The sequence below is a fragment of the Rhipicephalus microplus genome, chromosome X (genome assembly GCF_043290135.1).
Source record: "Rhipicephalus microplus isolate Deutch F79 chromosome X, USDA_Rmic, whole genome shotgun sequence".
NCBI lineage: Eukaryota > Metazoa > Arthropoda > Arachnida > Ixodida > Ixodidae > Rhipicephalus > Rhipicephalus microplus.
In genome coordinates, this window is record NC_134710.1 from 428,368,991 (window position 1) to 428,394,211 (window position 25,221).

The 25,221-nt window shown below is 44.2% G+C and overlaps 1 protein-coding gene across 1 annotated transcript; it reads left to right on the forward strand.

Annotated features, from left to right (window-relative positions):
• The first annotated feature begins 7,626 nt into the window (after positions 1–7,626).
• Mos (proto-oncogene serine/threonine-protein kinase mos) lies at positions 7,627–25,017 on the forward strand. The gene is made up of 5 exons (XM_037413204.2): positions 7,627–8,851; positions 15,014–15,224; positions 18,549–18,699; positions 19,336–19,491; positions 24,825–25,017. The coding sequence occupies exons 1-5, from the start codon at positions 7,777–7,779 to the stop codon at positions 25,002–25,004; spliced, it is 1,773 nt and encodes a 590-aa protein (XP_037269101.1). The 5' UTR covers positions 7,627–7,776; the 3' UTR covers positions 25,005–25,017.
• Positions 25,018–25,221: the final 204 nt, after the last annotated feature.

Genomic DNA, 25,221 nt, shown 5'->3' on the forward strand with positions numbered 1-25,221 from the left:
GCAGCTATTCAGTGGTCATTGATGTCATGTATTACCATTTTAGTGCATGCACTTGCCTGCAGTCATTGCGTGTTTTATGATAAATTAATACCCCTTGTACTGCAAGGGCTGCAAACTGAAATTTTAGTTAAACCTACCCACTTTTGATTACTTTCTCGTGCGCTTTATTCCCGTTTAACAAGGTTCCGCTAAAAGCACCCCTTCAGATATCAAACTCTGTCATGGTACCGCTCAGGAACCCGTGATACTGCGGCGGTAGAGTGCTTACCTGTTGATAGGTGAGACCAAAAACGCCACTGAAGCGTGTCATCCCAGTCAACTGTAGAACCCGGCCGCGGAAGCCAGGCAGCCAACCCCCTCCAGTGCCCCTGAAAATATACACTAATGTCACAGAACAAATTGCCCGTGCCATTCGACGGTCACTCACGTTTGTGCGCCTCTGATGGCGGCGGTGTCACGGCGGGCCTCGTGCGCCGGCCTGCGCCACCAAGCCTGCCATTCTTGCGCAGGCACTTCATGGTTCAGCGCGTCGCTGAGCTCTTGCCACAGCCGCCACCGGTCGGTGATGGTGACGCCATGTCGCAGCTCGATGGCATTCACCACGAGCTGGGGATGTTCGTCCATAAAGGCGAGCACCAGCGCGCGCTGAGCCTCGGATAACGCCGATGAGCCGCTGCTGCTGTAACTACTGGTACAGTTGACCTCCGCCACGATTGCGCTCGACTGAGGCAACAACTTCGAAAGTTGCGCCGTTTAGGTTTGTATAGTGGGGGAGATATGAAAACAGTAACTGCTTGAAACGGGGTTGTACTTAGCGCCACCACGTACCGTCCCGCTAAATTTAGCTTTATTTTAAAACAATAATGAGAAAAATACGTTTATATTGTGCCGTACTCTTTAATAAACGTTTGAAAACTTGTGCCAACACAATTTGATAATGATCAATAGTAATTAAACATTTTTCAACACGTTACAAACACTTTTCACTTCGCTATACGGTCCCCAAGTCCACGTCAAAATGATGACGCGAGGCTTCATTTCGCTCATTGGCTGTTCACTTCCCTTCGTCCTTGCGACCGCTGCGGACCGCCCATTTTCTGACGTCACTGACAGACCGCCTCTGTCCGGATTTGGAATTTGTATATAATTGCACCACAGGTATTACTCTTCCTTTTAAAAACGATAGTCTTTCTTGGGGTACGTTGACGGAAACATTTGGTCTGTTTGTCTGTCTGTCTCTACATTTGTCTGTTTCTTCCCTGTAACGATTTTCTAGACGGCCTCAAATGATACCCAAGACGGCTAACCTCATCCGCAGCGCCCACCAATATTGCACAAGTTCCAGCGTTCATATTTGTGCGATTCTCAATTAAAAAGCAAATATTGCGCATATCTGATGCACCATAGCAACACATCAATATTTTGTATGTTTGTTTTTATACTAGAGAAAGCACACACAAGTAATCATAAGGACCGAAGCTTAAATCAAGCTGTGCTGACAGAGCAATGCCATGCTCAAAAAGGCAAGTGTTTACAACGCCTTGCTAAAACGACACGGTGGTGGCACCTGCCCATCGCTTTCCGTTCTATACCTTATCGCCTCCGACACTGGCGCGCATCTTTCTGCGTGGGCGTGCACGCCTTCCCTTGTTTTTGAAGATAACTACCAGATAGCACTCGTGTTTAACGCGCCTCGATGCACTCGTTTGACTTCGCTGCACGGACTCTAACAAAGCGCTTCCAGAATACAATTCACCAATTTTCTCGCACAGAACATCAAATAATTGTTTTTTTTCACTCTCTCCACACGCAATACTATTGCCTTTCGATGACATTTGCAGTGAAACTTGCAGATACGGGGCTATTTTTTTTTCCTTGCACTCCGCTGCCCCATCCGCTCCTCCGCTGGGTCCGGTGTCCCGCTGAGCAACTGAGCTATTGCTCACTATTTGCTTTAACTGCAGTTGGAAACGCATGTCACGTATTGCATGTCCCACCGCGTGAAAACCGTGTGCAAGCAAGGGCGTTCAGACATTGCACAACACTTATAACGGTTTTCTAATAAGTTCCCTCGTGTCAGAAAACGCGTTGAGACGCTTGAAGCACATGTTGCATGCAACACACGTATGCCGCCCTCGAAGTAACCACATTTAAACATCATCATAGTTCTGCGCTCATTGCGCCTAGAACTCAAAAATACGACATATACCAGAAACTCCGTAGAACTCGGCGGAAGTTTGGTGACGTATGAGACACAATACATGCGCACTTCTGCAGCACTCCTCCAAGAAGCTTTCTTAGAAGTTTCCTGCCATCAGCGTAATCAATACAATACCGTGTCCCTTTGCAGTATTCCTTGACAAAATGCATCCTGTGGGTGAACACCCTGTACAAGGATGCCGTATTGAAGACATGCAAAGACAAATTTCACAAAAAATGCGGGGAATAATAGTACAAGCTTTACGAGGAGAGCAGCTGTTCATAGTCGTCTTGCTCTCTCTCAACAATGTGGTGGGCTTGTTCGTACTTCGAAAGTTCTGCAACACTTTTCTGAACAGAAGACACCTGTAATACACCCTATGCGGCACTTACCGATAAATGGGTTCTAGACAATGTGAAGTGCTTACGTTTACATGTGGGCCTGTGCTACTGTAGTTTTTGATTCACTGTGAATTGTTATGTGAGTGCGACATGCAGTGGAACAAAGTTTCTGATAAAATACTTATTTGCTAAGCTATGTGAACCAGTCGATCATTTTTAGAGGTTCTTCACTTTTCCTGTTCGATTGCGTCCTTAAAAAAACTTGTGCCCTTAGTAACAGCGTATGCACCACCAGTCATATACTAATAACTTGCATAGCTTTGAATATTGCCGTTGCATCTCCTTTTTTTTTTGCCACCAGTAGCCGTAACGGCGAGTGTGGCACACTCGTCAGTTCACATGCTTCATGACGCCAAACAGGCTCATAAAGAATGTGCCACACTCGCCGCCATGGCTACTGGTAATGCTTACTGACACTTCCACGTTTAAACTCACATGTATACCCAATAAAGTTGCTAGGGGAATAGCTGCCAACGTCGCTCAGTCGTAGATGGAACGCGTCATTCGAATGTCACAGGTTTTTATCCTGCCCATGACAAGTTATCTTTTCACCCACTTTTCTTTTTTCATATACACATCACAATTTGGTCTAATATCCTCTCCTATACTTTCCTAGGCATTATTGTCTATTAGACCTCATTATTATTGTGTAAAACACGGAAAAACGAACCCTTAAGTATACACTTCTTTCCCCTTTATATATATATATATATATATATATATATATTATTTTTCGGGATCAGGGGTGGTGTCATGTAAATTCACCGCAATACCTGAAATACACGTGCTTACATCCGATTAAGCATAGTGAGATCACGGGACGCGTAGTCTCAGGCAATGGCACCTCAGCGAACCCATCGTGTCGTGCGACCTCTGGCCAGCTTCAGGCTGTGTGATCTACCGGCTGGGGCCTATCGGCGTTTCAGAAAACTTCTCGCGTCACTTTATTTTCTCCCAGCGCAGCCAGAATCTTTCCAAGTGTGTGCTCCTTGTGATCCACAAGACCCTTTCACGCAACAAGGTGGCTGGGCTTGTTTTATTAGAAGCGAAGCTCGTAATGCTCAAGAGTGCAATCCGGTGTGCGGCGTGACCACCCTTACTGCGCATGCGTGCCATTCTTCTTCTCTTGTTTCTTACGCTCGCTCACCCTCTCTCTACTCCCAGTATCCCTCCCCGCGGTGTGTAGACCTCCACTATGCATGCACGTCCCCTCCCCGTCTCTCTGATCTCTTACGCACCCCTTGTCTCGCTTCGCAGCGTCGACGCAGGCATCGTCTGCTAGCGAGTTTCTTTATTGAAAAAGTCGACTACTCGCACTGCACAACCATTCACTGCACAACCGCATATATAGGCACTGCATATTGACTTCAAAGGTAGTGGCTGTGGGATATTTCGCATATTTCTTGCGGAAAAATAAGAAGTCGCAGCGTGTGCAATAACTAAAGTGAATTGCGGGTCTCTATGTCAAATTGGAGTAGCCTCTCACTCATTTCCCACTAGCAGCGATCGGCATGTTGCAGTAGGCGACACGGGTCTATCCCTGCGTGCTTTGAGGCTCCCAAAGTTTCCCTCATGCACGACGCCGCGATGAGAGCCAGCGTCAACGCCACCACCAGTGTAAGCGTTAGCTCCCGCTGCTTCGCATCTACACAAGATTCTCTTGAGCGGCAGATGTCGTAATTTTACTATTAGAGCATGTCCTTTATGGAAATGTTGAGAGTGCAAATTTGTCTTGCCCTGTTTTTTGGGGGACAGAACTGAACAGAAACTTTATTTTTAAGTATTTCCTGATTAATGCAATACTACGTACGCGCATCACTTTGCGAGTTGTGATCACAGCTTTGTGTTGGAGAAAAGCCAACTGTGTTTCAAGTGTCGGCTTTTCTCAATGTAACGACTACACCATAAATCTTATTTTTTTAACTAACACGGCAACCCTTCGCTCATCATTCGTTTTTTTTGTGGATAAGCAGGATACCCGTTACAAATATGTGAGGTAGCACGTGAACTTTGTTGATTCTGCATGAGGCAGATGACGATGAGGTAATTAGCTTTTGCAGCGGGTGAGGAGCACTAAACCACATACTTGTTGCCTAGTTTGCATTGCGTGATTATTTGTTGTTGCTCCACTCGTCTGCCACATTGTGTTACAGAGATCAACGAGATTTCTTGAATGACATCACAACTGTATACGGTATTTATGCAAGTGTATTTTGAGTACCATCGTAGCTCTGTGGTAGAATACTTGACTGCCACGTTGAGGGGCTGGGTTGAAATCCCATTATTCCCTGTTTTCGTACTTTTCTGCGTTCTTGTTTTTTCTGTTTATCGGTTGCTTTTTCCTGTATATCGGTTACGCTATCAATGACAACCGCGACGGCGATGTCACTCAGCGCTCAGTTCGAGGCTGCGTCCGCGTCTGAAACATTGCCTTCCTCGCACTTCCATAGTAAGTGTTCCAGAGTTGTCGCGACTTCGCAAAATTTACAGCATTTGAAAATATAGTAAGTGATGAGAGCGGAAGCTGCTTTCGCGGAATTTTTTCTCTGAAAGTCATTGATGCAACTACCATCATCGTTATTACGAGCTCATTCACCATATTTGTATTGTGTTGCTTATTTCTTTAATGACATAACCACGGGATCGTCCCGTGGCCTCTATGAAGAAACTACTGCTACTACCTACAACTATTTCTACTACTGCTACCAACTACTGTTACTACTACCACCACCACAACTACACAACGATGGTGTAGAGGGCAGATTATTACAACTTCGCTGTAAAGAGTAACAAATAGCGGTCAGCGCATGGTAGTATCAATGGTCCATTAACTTTTTTTCATGATAATAAGGGCTGCAGCGCGAGCACCAAGGCGCAAGAAGAAACGTGAAACCAAAGGCGAGGCAAGGAAAGCAAAGAGGACATGAGCGCTGTCCTCTTTGCTTTCCTTGCCTCGCCTTTCGTTTCACGTTTCTTCTTGCACCTTGGTGCTCGCGCTGCAGCCCTTATTATCATGAATTCAAACCAACTAGCCCAAATAGCCGTTCTTCTTTAACTTTTTTTCAGCCGTGCCAAGTAATCAGTGAACAGAAACGTAAATATTATCTGGGGTTTTTCATCCGGAAACCAAGGTATGATTATGATTGACGTCGTAGTGGAGGGCTCCGAAAATTTCGACCAACTGGTGTTTTTTACTGATATCCCACAGTACACTGGCCTCTACCATTTCGCCTACATCGAAATGTGACTGTCGTGGCCACTTAGAAATGTGAGGCAACTATGCGAAGCACATGTAATAAGACACTCACCTTTTAGGAAGTATTCAAATTCAAGAAGGTTACAAAGCAAAACGTCAAGCTGTGGTAAAAAGAATGCTGGTTCGAAACGACAAATGGTTCAGACAACTGCCATTCATGACGCTAACAGCAAACGCTGTGTTGATGGGCATACCTTGACACTATCAACGCACGATTGGTAAAAAAATGTATTTACTTTAGTGAATGCATTTCAACAGGAATCAGAGCTTGGCATTGCAACTGGGTGTTCAACTCGACTTGGACAATGGCTAATCAATCTGATACACCAGCTCTTTTTTTAAAAATAATGGTTGTTTCAGCGTGCAGCATATCTAATTCTTCGAGCAAAAGCGGTTTGGTGCGTATCTTGTCACAGCTGTGCACTGGTAACATCCACATAGATTAAGTGCTGTCATGACGCTGCATGCGCGCGGTTATGAAGTACTTTGTTTGATGTTGGGGTCTTCACGGTATGAAGTCTTTAGCCTGTAAGAGCCTGGTACTTCAAGACTTTGAGAGCCTCGACGTTCCAAAACAAGTCTGACCGAGCATTCTCGAACTTGTGTCAAGGGAGTTGTGGGATTAGCAATTGGTGAATGGCCTCAAACATACGCAGTCATTGCCTGTTTATAGGCTAGTTAATTAAAATAAATTAAAGAAATATGATTCAAGTGCCAGATCGCGTCCTCAGTGCGCAATACTCGCTCTTAAACAGCTCAGTGTCACGTCTCAGCTGATCGAGTGCTTTTAAAGCTGACGAATGGCGTGGTATTTGGCTCTGCTTGCACAGCGGATTTAAGCAGAAGAAGCACGGCTCGTATAAAAGCCATACCAGTAAGAATACTGAATATTACCGCTATAAAAGCAAAAGCGCGTCATTCTTCAGAGTACGAGAAACTAGAAACATGCGTTCATGCGCACAGGCGTCAATCAGTGATATATATATTGCATGTGCGACATACCAGAATTATATCTATAACATAAATAATTACTGTTGCTGTGTAATGCTGTATGATTTTAAGCTTTTAAATGACTATGTAATATAGCCTTCAAACTTGCCGTTATTAGTGACATTCCGCATAATGCATCATTTACGGCATCACTCAACAAATAGTCATTAAAGCATTTTCAGCCCACTTGAGGAACCAAAATTATAACGCTAGCTCGCTGAATTCGCCCTCTGATAGTGCGCAAAGCAACAATACATAGCATGCAGGCAGCGAGAACAAAACGAAATTCTCAGTGTTGCACGAGCCTCGATCTACTATAAAGTTTCTCGTCGTGTTGGTTGACGCAATGCGCAACTCTGCTCCTTCCTTTGTTTATTTTTAAATGTGCGCATGAGCATGCCAGCCTCATGTGCACATACATGTACCCATGATAAAAGAAACTAGGAGGCGCCTAACTTACTTTGCATTCACCAACTATTGCTGCAGATTGCGCATGACACGCTAAACTTCCGTGACGCACCTCGCCAGCGAGGGACATATGCCGATAGGTAGCAAGCACGGCCATGGCGTTGCCAATGCCACAAGTTTCCCTTCTAGCCCTAAAGTTTCACTCCACGGCAGTCCATCACAAACAGGAACAAGTATGCTGCACCGGTATTCGGTGACGTGTTCACTCCAGGAAAGCTGTAAGTGTGCGGTGGAAGTGTAAGCAGTTCCATGAGACGATTACGTAGGGGGCGTGTTCCGGAATGAGGCTCGAAGTACCGGTGTACGAGAAAGTTTACGGATTCTTCGAAAGGCCCATCTTGAAGGGACTTCTCATTCATAATGATGAGGGCATAATTTATCTTATTATTCTTGCTTTTGTCAATTGACGAGCTACGCAAGCACACTCGCGGAACCTTGAAGCTTTCCCCAGTAAAATTAGCATGTCTACGTCCACTATGGCTGAAGTATTCCTTGCTGCTCAAGAGGACCTTACCGAAGTTGCTATACAAGAAGATGAAGTGAACATTGGCGAAGACGCTGATGAACTTCTGGCCCTTTCGGACGACATCGCGAAGAGTATTTTAGAATCTGAAGAGTGGCCATCTTACATAGAAAGACTGCGGCAAGCCGGCGACGATGATGAGCACATCGAAGAGCTGTTGCTGGCAGAAAGGTCCGGTCGACAATACCCGCTCTGGAACGCCGACGAACGTATCCTGGACGACGTTGATCCACCGCTGCCTGTTGGGTGCCTTGACGTCAAAGCCGATCTGCCTTCTCTGCACCCGACAGATGACTTTCCTCTGCTATCACCATTGAACAACAGCCTTCGGGTTGACGACGCGAGCCCCACTAACCCTTTACCGCCACAGCATTGCTTGCGTAGCAGTGTTTCAGACTGTGTTCAACAGACATCGTCGTTCACACCTGACCGCTATAGCAAATCATGCTCCAGTTCTGTATTTCTGTCGTCTACGTCAAAGAAAACCAAGAAGCTCGACATAATTGAAGAAAACAAGGCCAGTAAAGAACGAAAGCAATCGTCGTCATCTAAGCCACTGGGAAGTCATGTCGGTTCCTCCTTGCACTATTTGTCTGGGCGATCGGGAAGCCGGAATACTGAATCCCTTTCATCCGCCAGGTGCTCGGCGACATCGAAAAATTCAGGAGAGTGGTCGCCTGACATTGAACAGCTGCGTGCTTCTTTGACTGGTTCGGGATCTTCTGGAGAAGGTGATTTGTTCAAGTCTTCCTTTCGCATAAGCAAGAGCGGTAGCTCAATATTGGCCTTGGAGCGACTCTTTCTGGAGGCGATCGACTCAACAGCTCAAGACCTACAATCCCAGGCGCAGATTCCCGAAGACGTTCACGTTGGTCTGACACGGGCCGCGGCAAGAGAGAACGCTAATGCGCGCCACCATACAGCAATAGCATCCAGTACCACGAGCAAAGGACTACCCCTGCAACGTCTCGGAAGGGGTGCCTTCGGAAGGGTTTTCGGAGTGCAAATCAAAGGTACGCCACAAAAAAATACAGCAATTTATGGCTCCATGCGTTACCACGTTTTGATAAATAGCTTACATGTACAGTGGTATTTGTGTATATATCTGGCAGCTGCGTTGGAGATAATGTGCAAACTACAGTGGTAAAGTGCACCGGTTTAACTTTGCATTGTTGCATGCACTCCCACAAGCATAGAGCTAATCATGAGTTCAACTAACACTTAATTTCACCTAGACGATCACTACCATTAATCACTTTGTCTACTTCTCTCCCTGTCTCTTCCTTTTATTTATTTTTACCTACTTCTTGTGTGTTTTATATCGTCATAAAGTCATTCGCTAACAAAAAATATTCTTGTTTTTACGAGTGATTCATTCGCTAACGGTAAATATTCTTGTTTTTACGAATGATCTATTCGTGGTCAGAATGGATTCAGAACATCTTACGATGACACAGCCGAGTACTGCAGAGAAGAGTTAAGTTTGCAATACACAGAAGGCCATGGGTCTGATTACCGCCCTTTGTAGCTTTCTGACGAGGAGAAATTCTAAAACCTCAAGCACTTTTAAGATTAAGGTACGTCTTAACGAACGCCGCAAAGTATTCTAAATTATCTCTGAGCACTTTACGACAGTGCTTATCCAGCGAGAATCATGGCTTTCATGACGTTAAGCCCCCGTGGTCAAGTATGTATTTAAAGAATGTAGTGGTTCTCTGCCGAAACGACTATCAGGTAATATTGATATGCCAGCTTCACGAAAGACGTATTGTATTCAGTGTGGTAGATCAATACCAGATTGCGCCAGCTTTTCTGAAGAAAACTTGCTGATGGAAACATTTGTATATAAACGTGGCTAATTCAGTAATTTCTTTATGCGTGTGTGACTAGTTTACTATGGCAGTGCTTTCAGCTAAAAACAGTTTTATTCTAGACAGAACGCCGTACGCTGGCAGTTTGCCATGGTTTCAGGTGTCCATGTATGATATTATGAGTACTACGCATTCTCTTATTATTTATCTTCAAGGTTGAATCTAGAATCACCTATTAGTTTTTATAGTTCATAGATGTTGAGAAGTGCGGTTGTCTTCAAGCAGCACAATATCTTGAAAAGATTAAAAATTCTTGTGACATGGGGTGTCACTAGAACTACGTTTCGGCCTTCTTCAAGCTTGCAACCTTGGAGTTGGTCTTGAAGCTTCTTCTTCAGTTGCCGAGTCTTGAAGAAGACAACTCCGCTTGTCGAAACATCGGCCCCACCCGCCACATACCTCATGTTCCAAGGTTTTTCATCTCTTCAAATTGTAATTAGAACACAATTGTGCACTCATGTGGCAACATGGATGAAGCAATATCTGCTCTGCTAAGTAGAGTGCGTTCTACAGCCCCAGTACAGCATATGGCGTATTATTAACTGTTCAGAATTACACGATCTGCACTCACGTCACAACTAGAGAGCCTTTCAAGGTGCAATATTTCACTTCAAGTTCGATAAAAACTTAGTGAACACCTAATATAAAGGTAGCACAAATATTCTCAAGACAGCTCTGCGCAAACACAATGTGGCAATCGAAAAATCCCAGCTGTTCAAATAAAACATATTTCTTTATTAACTGCTGTGTGCAAAAATTCCACAACAGTCATAACTTCATCGGCACCCATAAAAGGCAGGTTACAGTAAATTAACATTCACTACCACTGTTATCTTTATTATATGACAAAGCGAATGTCTATGCATAAAGGCTAAAACAAGCAGCACTATTTTTAGACGTGGAAGAGTCCGCTCAAGACACAAGTCACATGCTCTTTCCTGTAAGGGTGCATGGTACTTGAGCACATATCTTAGCTTCAATGTCATGTCATAGTAACTTCTTAATTTTTTATTTATTTATATTGTTACACAAAGGCCAATGAAGGTTGGCCTTTGTGTAACTTCACACACCATTGAAGCCACAAGCACTACTCAAGGAAAACACAACTGATAAGCCATCTGGCAGTTTTAAACAAGCCTACATCATACGGGCCACACCAATCATAATTTAAAAAACACAAAAATTGCCAAACGTACAACACAAAAATTTAAGTTTTACACAGTAGTGACCAACGATGAGCATATCGTAACACAACTGCGAACAGTACACTCAAAGAAAGCTGCACCATATGGGTCAAAATATTCAACTTCGTAGTCGGAAAGCATTTCAATATTGCGTACACTTATTTGTAATTATGTGAAAGGATGCATGCCGCTCATCACTGGGAAAAAAATGAAAGGTAAACCTGGATGAATACGGTTACATGGAAAATTATTGGGCCAGTACCGCTTTTTCATATTCGCCTGAAGAAATAATTTCCGTTGGGATATTCGGTCGCGTGTTCCGCTCTTCAATAGTGGTTATGGCACTCTGTTATATTGCAGAAGTCACATGTGCGCTTCACTACAATGGCGGCTGCCACTTGATGTGAAAACACTCGTATGCTTACGATCTGTATGCGTTAAAGAACCCCTAAACGTGATCAAAAGAAATGTCGAACACTGCACAAAGCCGCTCTTTCCAGACCACCACACAATTTCGGGCGCTCGCAAGCATAGCTTCTTGACCCTGATTCCTTTTCTTTTCCTGATGTTCCTTAACTTGAACAAGGCGGGATACAAAGTGCAACATAGTTAGTGTTCTTTACTCGGCGTTCCTCTCTCTAATTTCTCGCGATGTAATCATTTGTCCCGAATTTGGAAAACGTTGTCATAGACTAAGGTTGACTTCGTGGTTAAGCTTCTTGTTAATAAATAAAAATTCGCTGCTAGAAAACTGCCAGTACCCGACACTTTGTAGAATGGATGCTGAGCTGGTCGACTTCAGAACATACTGCATTAACAAACTTCGCTTTATTAGCACTGCTGGCGAAATAAAATAACTTTGTGAATCCAAGAGTAGTTCACGCATAGCGTGTACTATTTTACAACTAATTTGTTACCGTGTAAAGGGATGCTACAACAACTCTCGAAATCAACCATTCCTCGTTAAACGTGTTCACAACCACAGCACAACTTCAATATAATCCAAAAGTATCACAGAGCAAGTGAACAGCAGAATGAACAATTTAATAGGATGTTCTCAAATAACATTGAAGTTTCAGGGATGCTAAGACAGTTTAAGGCCTGTAGTTCATTGGATGACGTCTTTGAGCTGCACCGAAACAACGAATGTACAAAAAAAATGAACAGCACAGATGCTGACCGTAGAAACTACCCATCAAACAGTGCCAGTAGCGTAGGCAGGGGTTCACACGCCGAGCCTGAGCCCCCCCCCCCCTCCAAAGAAATATTTCGTCATAACATGCAGAGCGCAAAATGAAAATTTGCCTAACCAACCCCCTCTTCCGATCAAGTAGCCCCTCCACAAAAAAAAATTATACCCGCGCTCCACCGCTGCGCTAATGAAGCGTGGGCATTAATTCATTCAGCATCTTATGCTGAATGCTTAGCAATATGCTGCACTATGAACAGGTACGTGTTTCAGCCGGTGTTGGAAAATTTCCAGCCTTCTACGTCGTTATTACTGCGCTGGTGAAAAAAAAACGGTAAATTTGAACTATGCCATTTCTACTGCGCAGCTCTTTTCGCCCACCATGTGCGTTTTCATACGTATTGATTTTTTTCAGGAGAGCACGCTCTTGCGTGATATATCACCGTTATTTCGGACGTGCTAGGAAACTGATTCGTTTAGCTTGTTCGGTGTTTAGATTGAGTTACGGCACGCAGAAAAGATATCTGAGCTGGTTGAATCGAGCCAGTGACTTTGAGGCTTCAGGCGCGACGTTCAAGCAATGGGAATGCGCTTTGTGCAACTCTTAGCGGCTCGTATCATACGTATATTCACGCGTGCAAAGCGGCTAACACACAGCACTCTGAATAAAAATTTTATAACCGAAGGTGCATACCACTGCCCACCTGCGCTTTTTTTTGCGAAGAACTTTTGCCAGCGATAACATGCTCGTATCTCTGCTGTTCCAATAGGTCGACCGGCAATATATAGACAATGATTTTACTCCCGCAAGAAATATAATAGAGCTATAGTGGCGTCTTCATAAGTAAACGAATACTAAAAGTTGCTGCTTCTACGAAAAATTACGAGCGTAGCACTATCTAGATACACTTACATCCGTGCACAGATTTCATCTTGTACCCCTTCATTTTCCTCCTCACGTGCAGGGTATTCCAAGCGGTACGTGGTCCAGTTAACATCCCGGGCTTTCCTGTGTTCCCTTTTTCTTTCACTTGATTCAATAATTGATTTCGCTGGTACATACGACTGAGGAACTGAAGATTCTGCCGACATCACTTAGCGCCCAAGAACGAACATTACAAACTCGCAGACACTGATATACTACAACAGTTATCACTGGTCTGAATGTGATTTCATACTCCATACCACGTTTTTTTCTGTATTAGTCAAAGTGGAATTACGGCACTGTTCACGTGTGATAAGCCTTTCTTTTTCACCGTTTTGTTAGTATTGGCCTCGCAGCAGTTAGGTTACAGCCTTCGACAAAAAATGGAGTCATTCACGATCCTCCCCTGCTCACATGACAGTGAATCCTACGTAGCCGTATTATTCACAAAACAAATGATCGTAGAAGATCCCCTTGCTTTTGATATTGCAGTTTTAGACAAGTTACGTGAGCGTGCGAATATATAAATTATAATTATCATCTTGTACCAATTGTCTTTATTAATGCATATGTTGACACAGAATAAGCACTTTTATCAATCTTGTTTTCTGCGAATCAAAGACGCCTGCTTTATGACTTTTTTTTACTTACAGTGCAACTGTGCTTCCTTCCACATGTACCCTATAGCGACGAATCTAACTACTCTACTTCAATCTTAAAATTTAAGACTACAGAATTTCGTGAATAGAGAAAAGTAAGTGTTGCGATGTGTTCACTGGAGCATCAATGCATGTAAGTAATATTAGCGAAAAGCAAGGCGAAAGCTGAAGAGGTACAGGAAAGAGTGCAACGTGCTACTAGATTTGAACAAAGCTTCCTTTTTGTACAGTGCAGCCAGGAGCACAGTTACATTTGAGCAGGACAGTCCGGTACAGCCATACTTTTACGTAATCAAGCTCTCAAGAATATATACTTCGGCTCTACGCAGTGTCGCCGACGTATCAATAATACCGACATCTCGTTTCACATTGACGCAAATCTTGAAACAACGAGCCCCACATAATATTATTGGGTTTTAACGTACCAAACCACCATATGGCTATGTGTAGGGCTTCGAAAATTTCGACCACCTGGGGTTCTTAACGTGCACCTCAATCTAAGCACACGGCCTCAAGCAATTTTGTCTTTATACAAGTGGCCAACAAAAGGCCTAATTAAACATCAATAGAGTTTTCTAAAGACTTTAAAAGTGGCAATGAGTTCAATTAAATTTATTTACCGCAAAAACAGTCTGGAGAGACACCTTGATGGGTCTCCCTCCAGATTGTTTGTCTACTTTAGAAAAGTAATGCCAATTACAAAACTGCTTCCAAATAGCTTTCACATTACTGCTATTCTGCTTCAGTTCCACTTTTGTGAACTCTGCATTATATGCGATTATTCATCATGTGCTTATTATTGTAATGTTTACCAACTGACATCGTTCTTGTATAAGTGCCCCTGTTGACGTAAGAAGGTGATGGGACGGAATCGAGCTGCCCGAGTAAAAACTGTGGAACGTTTTTACGCTAAAGAAATATCAACAACGTATGGTTGAGTCATTGCGTATTTTCTAACAAGGGTGCTGTTGAGCCCAGAGAGGAAGTGATCAAGTTAGTCCACGTTGAATGTTCCCGTCAACTCCACAGTGTAACTGCCGTCAACTACTGAAATTTCATCACTTGAAGAACATAGATTGATTTGTGATTTGAAAACTGAGTTTATGTGTCTGTAGTATTTCGTGGGTAAGCAATGAGGCATCAGTATTTTCCTGACTGTATTGTCATGAGAGCGTACATTGTTTATGGTGAAAGCTCTTAAGAGGCATATCAGGAGAGAATGGCGTGGCAGAAAGTAAACTGGCGAGATATCATTCCCGCCACTAGGAAGTCTGATCACTTCATTAGTCGATAGAACATTCAGTCGATGCTCCCGCATTTCGCAGTGAAAGCAGCGCGCTTGTGCAGGTCGCCTGGTGGCCGTGAAGGACGTGCGCAATGTTGCCGAGCCCAGCGAGAGGAACGCGTCGCAGCTGGTGCACCGGCACGTGGTGCGCACCCTGTGTGTGGCTCAGCTGGAGCCACGCCGATTCCTCGTGGTGATGGAGTACGGAGGCCCGCGCACCCTCCAGCATCTGCTGGACGACCGCGGCCCCTTGGGAACCCTCGACGTGTCCCGGTGAGCACAGAATGCTTGAAAACGTGTTCGCATGAAGAGAATCGTTCGTGGCACTTGCCAAACTTTTAAAACGACACAAGCTTTAGCTCATCTAAGTTCATTCTCAAGAGGTTTCCTTGTACAAATGTTGTCCATGTTGTCCCTTTTCTCCAATCATATCTTTTTTATCACCCTTACTTTCATTCCATCTGTGTAGCCTGACAAATAGAAGGGCTCCAGGTTGACATCCCAGCTTTTCTTTTCAGTTGCTCCTTTTCACTATATATTGCTTGAATGCAGAAGGAAGAGTTGATACGGCTATGAAGATAATGTAATGCTCTTTTTCAGCAATCACTGAAGGCTGGAAACATTGATAAAGATGTGAAGCAAGAGATAAAGCCATTACGAGAAAAAATGGTAATATGAAAATTAGTTACATGATGGTATATACACATTTTATTTCGCAAAATGAAACCTGCAAGCTCTCAAGATTGTACTCATCGGAATTCTCTGGAACCATCTAAAAGTCAAATTCCACAACCTTCAATAAAACGGCATTGATCTCAGCATGAAATAGACACAACGATACAGCGAATCTGTTTACATAAAGTTCATAATTTTCAAAGCTGCCTTTTCCCGTGGCAACCACATTTTTTTTTGCAAGAACGATGCAATGAAATAAGACCTGTGTACCTGGATTTAGGTGACCGTTTAATGGACCCTAGATGGTTGAAATAGAACTTGGAGTTCCCCACTATGATGGATCTCATGACCATAGCTTTTTTTGCACATAAAGTGTGCCGTAGTTTGCCCTTTTTAGCTACAATGAGCCATGAAGGCGTAAGAACACGGTTTTCTGACTCCCCTCTTGATGCTAGGGAGGTTGTGGTGGTGGCTCTGTTGCAGCACAACGGATTAACCTGGCGTGCAACGCCAACATTTGCCCCATGCAAGCCTCCAATTACTTCTCCTAGATTGTTTTGTTTGTTTAGTTTGTTATACGTCGCATAATTGGTATGCTGTGTTGTTTGTACAATGCACACCTCTATTCACGAGGAAGTGAGCAGTCAAAACATTTTATCTGTGCATTGTATAACCTGCTCTGTTATGGCGTACCATGCCATATTTGGGTGAATTTTAAACACCATATTCAGCAACAGCCTCTTATGAATTATAACAGAAAGCTGAGTGCGAGCTAATTTATGGCAGACCAATATTTCAGAAAACATAAAAGTGTCACGTAGTATCAGATATCCATTATCAAAGGTGGGTGAAAAAGTAGAAATTGATGGTACCTGGTGCGCAGAAAACACAGCCTCTGTTACGTAAGACCAGAACATGTGAAAAATAAGTAAGAAAACTTGAACTAATGTCAGGAAAATACGGTCCCGCAAATTGCCAAGCATTCTGAAGTACACAACTACATTCTTTGGGGGAAATATGTGGTGCTTATCTTTCCTAATTTATACTTACAGCTTGCACGTGGCGGCATGAAAGCATAATATGGCGTCAACACGGGGGCTTAAATTACATCAAGGCAGCATGTAGTCACCCGGCTATCAACATGCAACAGTGTGATAGCAAGGTCACTTGAACGTTATCAATTGTAGGTACATAAATAGCGAAGGAACCGGCATGTGATGTACTGACGGCTTAACGTCACTTCAGAAAGTTGGCGTCCCTCCGTAATTATGCACCAATAAACGTGACGGCGTCAGTGACGCTGGTACAGGCCATCTCTAAACATAAACGTAAAAGCTACTTCGCCTGTCCACAACAAGTGCCGCAGATGCTGCCCCTGCGTTTAGTTGTGCAGGAATAGAAAAGGCTGATACCGCGGTTTTCTTGCGCACAGTTCAACAGTAAGAGATATGCACGAAAACATCACACGCCATGGAGGGAGGTGTTTTTGTGCATGCAGGGTAAGGCATCTCACCCTGCAGGCTGAGGCGATGTGTCATCTCACCACATGCATGCGCCAGCGAAGGATGGCTCCGAGATGACGCTCTTCACGAAAAGACGCGAGCACGATGCGCCTTCATTCCACTTTTATCGCCTTCTAACCAAGGGTACTTGCACTCTGACGTAGCAAACTCCCGTGTTTTCTAAGCGCCCTCCGCGATTAGTTTTGATTTCACCACTGAAATTCAATGAATATCTCAATTTACGTTCAACCTTTGTGATTACTAAAGGAATAGGTATGCCATAAAATGGGGCGTCTTAGAAATTTCTAATTTGAACTGTCCTCAAGAGAATATTTAGTGTTAATTAGGGAGATTTTGTTGCCTGTTATTGTCAATGTCCTTTTATTTGGGGCAAAATATTCCGCCGCGACAGAGTGCAGGTATGCGTAAACAACTGTACTGTGAATATAATAAAATTTCTCAAGAAAATGTGTATTGTCTTACAAAAAAGGCCATATATAGTGTGCATCAATAACACTAGGTACGCACATCGCGGAAACCAAATATTCTATGCCTCAGGAATGCGTAGTAAATATACCGCCATTCCTTTATCGGCGCATTGTGCTTGCGTGTGGTTGAAAACGCTATTTGTAAACTGTCAGAAAGTATAATCCTAGAATTGATTGGTCCCTCCTTGAAGACAGTGCCGTGGGTGGTGAGCAAGCTTACAATCTCGAGGGCCACGTGTCTAAGAGTTGAGGTGTTCCGGCAGGTATTAAATAAAAGCAGCCAATTGGTTCAAAAAAGAAAAAAACGATCAAGGCCATGGTAAGCTGCAATGTAACTTTGTGCAGCACATCAACTCCTTGTCGCCCCCCGTTGTGTAGCTTCTATCCCGCTATAGTGGCTGCGAAAGTAAAGAGAAAGAGGAAGTTTTGTGTGATTAGTGCGCATAAGCGTGAAGTACCTTAAAACATTTTGCCGCTCAAAATTCGCGAAAGAAGAGATTCCATTAGTAATGCGATCTCATGTAAACCTATAGAAGTGTTGCCCATCATTTTCAACGTGCTTTACAATGCCATGCTTGAGGCGTTCATGCATTTGACTTTTTACGCGTGTATCCTTACTGGTGCACGGCAAGTTGAAACACCTTATCAGCAGCGAGATCTCTTCGCAGCATTTGTAAATACCTGTGGTCACTGAGCGAAAGTAACAACTTCGCTGCGAAACGCTGAATACTTTCAAGCTGTGACCAATATTTCATAACACGTACAGGTATATCCACACTCATGTGTGTAAATGTAGCTCTAAAGTATTCCTGTGCATTTTTTTAATCACTGAAACTTGCGTGAGCTCACAAGAATCCGTGAGTGTGCTTGAAGAGCAAAGATAGAGGCGCGATTTGGTAGAACAGAGAGGACGAGCTCCTTGTTTTTGGCAGGTTTGGCCGCCAGCTTGCTTCAGCGCTACACTACTGCCATCGGAATAATGTTTTGCACCTGGATGTAAAGCCAAGCAACGTGCTTGTTCACAACGGAGAGAGCAAGCTGGCCGACTTTGGAAGCAGTGCGACCCGTGGTTCCCACCCCAAGGTGAAAACTTTTTTCTTTCAACTCGTTGCTGCTTGCTCTGTATTCATTTGTATAACCTTTCCCACGCATTTGATTTTTGTATTGTATACCTGAAGTGGGACGCAGAGGGGTTGAAATGCTCAGCAATAAAACGTGAATTTTCGGTCAAAGACACGCTGAGCATAACGCAAGTTCAGCGGGATTTGAGTGCCGGCTGTCCAAAAAAATCATTTAGGAAAGTGTTCTGCATTTAAAATCAAGTGCAGATCGTCAGAGAGCTATGCTTGTTTAGGCTGATTCATTTGGTACAGCAAGTGCGAAATATGGATGGCCCGCATCAAATAAGCAAGTATATATGTGTATAAGCGTCGGCAAGATTTTGTCTCAATGAAGGAGGGTGTAGAGGGTGGTTGCAGGTAGGGGATGGGAGGAAGTAAGCACTGTTGTAGCTTCCTGGTGGGACGTGCTTGTGACTTAGTAGGAAGGAAAAGGGGCAAGGGTTCTTTTTGCCCTCCCGCCGACACCCATGCTTCTGTGCGAGTGCACGTATTTGTACTTGCGTTTTTGAAGTGTGAGCCGTGATGACAATAGACAAAAAAAGAGAGTTAACATATACACTAAGCACATTCATTTTCAGTTTGCTCTTTGTTTGTCCAGGTTTGCGGAACGGTGCAGTACATGGCTCCCGAAGTCCTCCTAGGCCAGCGGCCGGAGTTCAGCGCAGACGTCTACTCGCTAGGTGTTGTCCTCTGGCAGATGCAGTCTGGTGCGAGGCCTTTCGATGGCCTCCACCAGCACGCTGTCATGTTTCAGGTGTGTGAGGCCAGTCAATGCTCAACGTGACTGTATGCGTGTATAGTGTTGCACACACTGATTACTGTTTATTTTGCCATAACGTGATGAGAACTCTGAATACGTCATTTTATTTCTACCTCCTAATGTTGAAAGCCTCACCTTTTTGGTGCAATATGGCGAGAGTAGCCGGCGCTTTGTCATAAATAAGATGAGAAAAAAAAAAGATTGTTGAAGTTAGCGTCCCAAAACCACCATATTATTATGAGACAAGCCGTAGTGGAAGGCTCCGTAAATATCGACCGCCTAGGCTTCTTTGCGTGCACCTAAATCTAAACACACGGGCCGCAAGCATTTGCGCCTCCATCGAAAATGCAGTTGCCGCGGCTGATATTTGCCTCGGCGACCTGTGGGTCAGCAGCCAATTGCCTTAGCCTCTATACTACCATGGCCGGACAGAAAAATAACACAGTACAGCGCTGCATTTTTACTAAATAAAGGCGACGGTGGTGTGGTGGGAGTGGAGACAAATGCTCTGCCAAATCTTCCCTTTCATTTTTCCGTGTAGCCCACTGCCATTTTGATAGAGCTTTGGACGGGGCCGGAGTTGGGATCTTATATCTTTTAGTTTATTTCTCTGTAAAATGAGCTAGTGTTTGCAAACTTCATTGATGAAGGCTTGTTGTAGGACTAATTGAAGTACGTTAGCATAGCCGGGAGGTTCAATGCGGTTCGAGCCCCCCTCCCTCCCCCCATAAGGAATTTTTAAGTTTTGCATGTGTGCTTATACACGCACACGCAACATGCAAACGCACGCAAAACACATATAATGTCTCATAAACCCCCTCTCCCCCTCCGAAAAAAATCTGGCTATGCCCCTGTTGGAATAGCACACCTGCGGTTATAATACACCAGTGGAAAGTTGAAACATGCAGAAACCCGAGAGGTGCACATGCGATTAGGCACAATCTATCATTCAATCTCTTCAAAAATAGAAAAATGGAGGACGTAATCACGACAGCTACAATGCCCATGCGTGAAGAGTTACACGCAAGCTGTGTTGTGCATGTGTGACATGTGTGTTAGCACCTACCTGCACCCTACTATGAGCAAATTACAGCGCTGTACGCGAGCTCCGCAATTTTTCTCACCTCCCAGTTTCGCTTGTAATAACCTATTTCAGCTTTGTTCTTCTCTTACAGAGTCATTCGTATTGTGGAATCTTCAAGTCGCTTGTGACCTTTTCCGGACTCATTCACGTTGTTCTAGCAGATAGTTATTTTTGTTCTTGTCACATTCGCTAATCAGACGTTTGTCGATTACGGGATGTAGTCGAGCGTTGAAATTGAATGAACTCGCGCAACATCAATCACTGACAATCAACATAGTCGAGACCAATCTTGGGGTCAATATAAATTGTAAACAAGGGCAATTTTTTACAGTTGCGATTACTTTCAGTGCACAGAATAAGGTTTATTAACCTTCCCTTCGTATGTCAGCAAATGTTTTCCAGTACAGTTCGCCTGAAGTGTACTCTAGAACAAGAACATTCATAAGAATTCGGCTTCTTTCGGCTTTCATTGCCAAAGTCGCGCTGCTTTTAAATGCGAAGCATTTCTTTGCGAACTTCGGTGACCTTGAGCGTATCTATCTATCTATCTATCTATCTATCTATCTATCTATCTATCTATCTATCTATCTATCTATGTATCTATCTATCTATCTATCTCTATCTGTCTATCTATCTATCTCTATCTGTCTATCTATCTATCTATCTATCTTTCTATCTTTCTATCTATCTATCGATCTATCTATCTATCTATCTATCTATGTATCAAGCCGCCAACGGCTTTCAGGTCTCCGGGTCGTTTCGATAATGGTATCAATACCAAATATAAATGGCATAATATGACTGTACCATGAGCATATGTGTCTAGCCATAACATGAAAATCCTGACATATATGTCATGAATGTCATCATATACATTTAATGTTCTTCCTGCTTTTGCGGTGGTTTCGTTCACATGACATGTTTCAAAACTGGTATAGTATGACGTGACTGCATGACAAACACAAGTGACGCAACCTAACGTGAATATGATGACATGCATGTCACAATTTTCATGCCATGACCATGGTTATGACAACATGTCGCACTCATAGTGCGCTCGCAGTCATTTCGCTAGCTTGACATACACCAAATGTGATGTAACGTGACGTCAACAAGTGACGAGGGTATATAACTGATGAAAATTGATAATCATAAGGTTCGTGTCATGTAAGAAGACTACACGCCATGCTCATGATGTGCTCGCAACCGTTTCGCCAACTTCACGTATACCAATTTTGGTGTGACGGGGCGTCAATAGATGGCAAAGGTATATGACTGGTGCAAACATGATATTCATGACATGAGTGTCATGTAAGAACATGACAACTTACCAGGCTCATGATGCGCTCATGGCCCTTTCTCTAGCTTCACCAAATTTGGTATTACGGGACGTGAATGAACGACGAAGGTACATGATGTCAACAAACATGATAATGATGACATACGTGTCATGTAAACATGACTGCATGCTACACCCACAGCGCGCTCGCAGCCGCTTTGCCTGCCCTACATATACCGTATTTGGTATCACGTTACGTGAATAGACGACGAAGGTGAATGACACATCTAAACGTAATAATCGTGATATGCGTGTCATGTGAAACATGCTTACAAGCTACGCTCATAGACGTCAAACTCTGCCGAAGAGGCGGAGCGAAAAACGCCACCACCAGCGCCCCTATTAACGCACCGGCCATAAATAGGTAGTGCAAAGCAAGCCGTCCGCAAGCGAACGTACATAGGCCCTTTTCGTTTGGTGGTTTTGAGGCGCGGTTTCCGGAAAATCAAGGACCTGGCAAGCTTCTTCCTTCAATCCAACCTCGCTTCAGAAATGAAAACGAACTGCGGGTACAATGCAAAAGCTGTTTCAGCTATTTCAGCATACTGAAACAGGCAATTTAGGTGCAAGCGAGCATTGCGTGACATTCAGTTCAAGGCAAGCACCCCGACGTGCGTTTTTTAACGCCTACACGCGTTAAACTTGCGCATACACATGATACGCCAAAGCGATAAAGTGCATACGCGAGGAATCTATCTTACGATCAGTGGTACGAAGCCCGCTTTATTGGGCACGAATAGCGCTGTCGATTTTAACCTTTGCAGTTGCATAATCCATAGATATTTCGCTAGTTGTGCATTGAGCTGCTTTGTTACGCATTCTAGAATGTTCTGTTGACAGTTGTCCTTCATTTGTATATACTGCAAATGGAGATACATACGTGTCCAATTGTTCGGTGTACAACGAAAGGGAAAACAGAGGCCTCCGAGAGTGCTCCGGCAGTCGCTGACACCAACGGCAAGAAAAACCTGATTGTGGTCACGATAATTTTATTGTTTACCTGCATGACGTACGTCTTTGCATTTCTTCGTTAAAGCCGGAACTTAGAGCCTTCAAAGCCTACGTGCGTAACGCTGTGCAACTTCGAATTAGCGGTGGTTGCGGTGTGTGCTATGTTTATCACGTGCGTCACCTTTCTACTGCTGCACGGCACGCACCAAGGTCAGAGACTCGGTTAAGCTCCATATTGAAAGTTACTTTGGTTATCCTTCAAAGCTACTCAAACCGATAACAAGAGACCGACATTATCACACTTTCCCGTGCGAACGCCTGTGGTGAACGCGAGTAATTCACTTACACAATACGTTCGCAGCGGCCCGTATCCAGCACTCTCGCCTTTATGTTTTGCGAAAGCTGTGGCAATTGGTAAAATTGAAGTCGTTCATGTTCATGGCAATTCACAACGCAACACTAGCGTCGACTGGGGCCTTTTCGTAGAGCGTGGAGCTGTTGCGTCTGCTCTTGTTTTCACCGTCATTCTGGCGAAGGTAAATGACACATTCAAACATGATAATTAGAACATGCACGGGATATAAAACATGGCTACATGATACGGCCATAGTGTGGTCACGGCCGTTTCCCTAGCTCCGCATAGCACGTCACGTGAAACTAAATTTGGTATGACGTAACGTGAATGAACGACGAAAGTAAATCACACATCTAAACATGATGCTTATGGCATGTAAGTCATGTACGACATAATTTATGTCCACTTCGAAACGTTGCATTGATCTTAAAGTTACATATCAACCTTTCTCATTCGTGCTTCGCATATCATGGATTCCCACTGTACGTACGGTCTGCCATTTTTTTTTTTTTTGCTCCTTTCGGGATGACTGTTTGGATGGCTTCTGGAAACTGCGTGCGGTGAATCGTCGTTCACTTATCGAAAAACACCTCTGTCTATGTAGACCACACGGCATACAACTCCTTCACACTGCACTGCGGAAACGACAAGCGATTTGGCCACGCGATTTCGAGCAGACTAAGCATGATTGGAGAAAAATAGTGAAATTGATTGTTGCATGACGCAGGCTTTCAAACAGTCGACCTTCCATAGTGCAAACTCAAGTGCAATCCTGAGCCAGCTATTCTGGCAGTGGCGGAGAGTTACCTTAAGGCACGTAATTCTACTAGAATGCTTGAATAAAGGCGTCACAAGCCGATATGGCAGTCGTATGCACAACAACACACGGGTACTAAAGAGGCTGCTCAGTGGGATGTATTTTTTTAGCGCCTGAAATAGATGTCTATGTAGAAAAGTTATAGCAGACTACGATGGAGGCATATGGGTAGCATAACACAGTTACTCATACGAAGACATGTTGTGGGCAAGGCGGGTGTGATGGGCGAAGCTCAACGCAAACTTAAGGTTACCGCACAAGACGTGCAAAGCACCCCCATCACTGGATATGCGCGCATGCATCGGAATGTGCGGGGCAGCGCTTGTCAAAAGCGCGCCTCTCGAGCCCTTCATGCCGTCTTGCTATTGTTGGCAAAAATACGCTGAAGCCACCAAACTCCGAGTTCCGCCAACGATAAATGGTATATATAAATAACTCGCCGTTAGTGGGCCGAGTCACGTGCCCTATGTGGCCAAGTTGTTTCGCACCGCGCGCCGTGGAGCGGGGGCACATGCGTTCTACTCCCAGTGACGGAACTTCCTGTTTTTTTTTCCTTTCTATCTTTTAGTGTAGAGTTTGCAATGTCATATCTGTGACGAAAATATGTCACAGTAGTCGTGCTGGGCATCTGGCATAAAAAAGTTCCGCGTTAAAAATTTTCAAACAAGTCGTAGTCGACACTTACGACAACTTTGTAATATATATCGCGCAGCGCATACTATAGGGCAGGTGCCTCTTGCGCTGCACGATGTCGTATGCTACAAATGGCATATCGTTTCAGGTTGTACGATTGCGAGTGAGGCCTAGGTTTCCTGAAAATGACCAAGCGACTGAGCTTCAGGACCTGGTGAAACGCTGCTGGAGCCACGAGTGCAACGAGCGTCCCAGCGTGGGCGCTGTGCTTTTGGAGCTGAACGCGCTCAACAAAGTAGCACTCAAGAGCCGCTTCCTGAAGGGGTGACCACTGCGCTGAACCGCAACTGCTTTGCAGTTTCCCTCATTCGAAAACAGCGTGGTCCTACAACACTATGCGAAACAACACCCCCTCTCGCACGCGAAGGACGCTCAAGCGCTGCACCTGTTTGAGTTAACGCATTTTCTTACCACTCGTGACCTATTTTGCTAGCGTGAAAAAAATTAGGCATAATCTGCACGTGCCCCGTCTTAGTGGTCGCGAC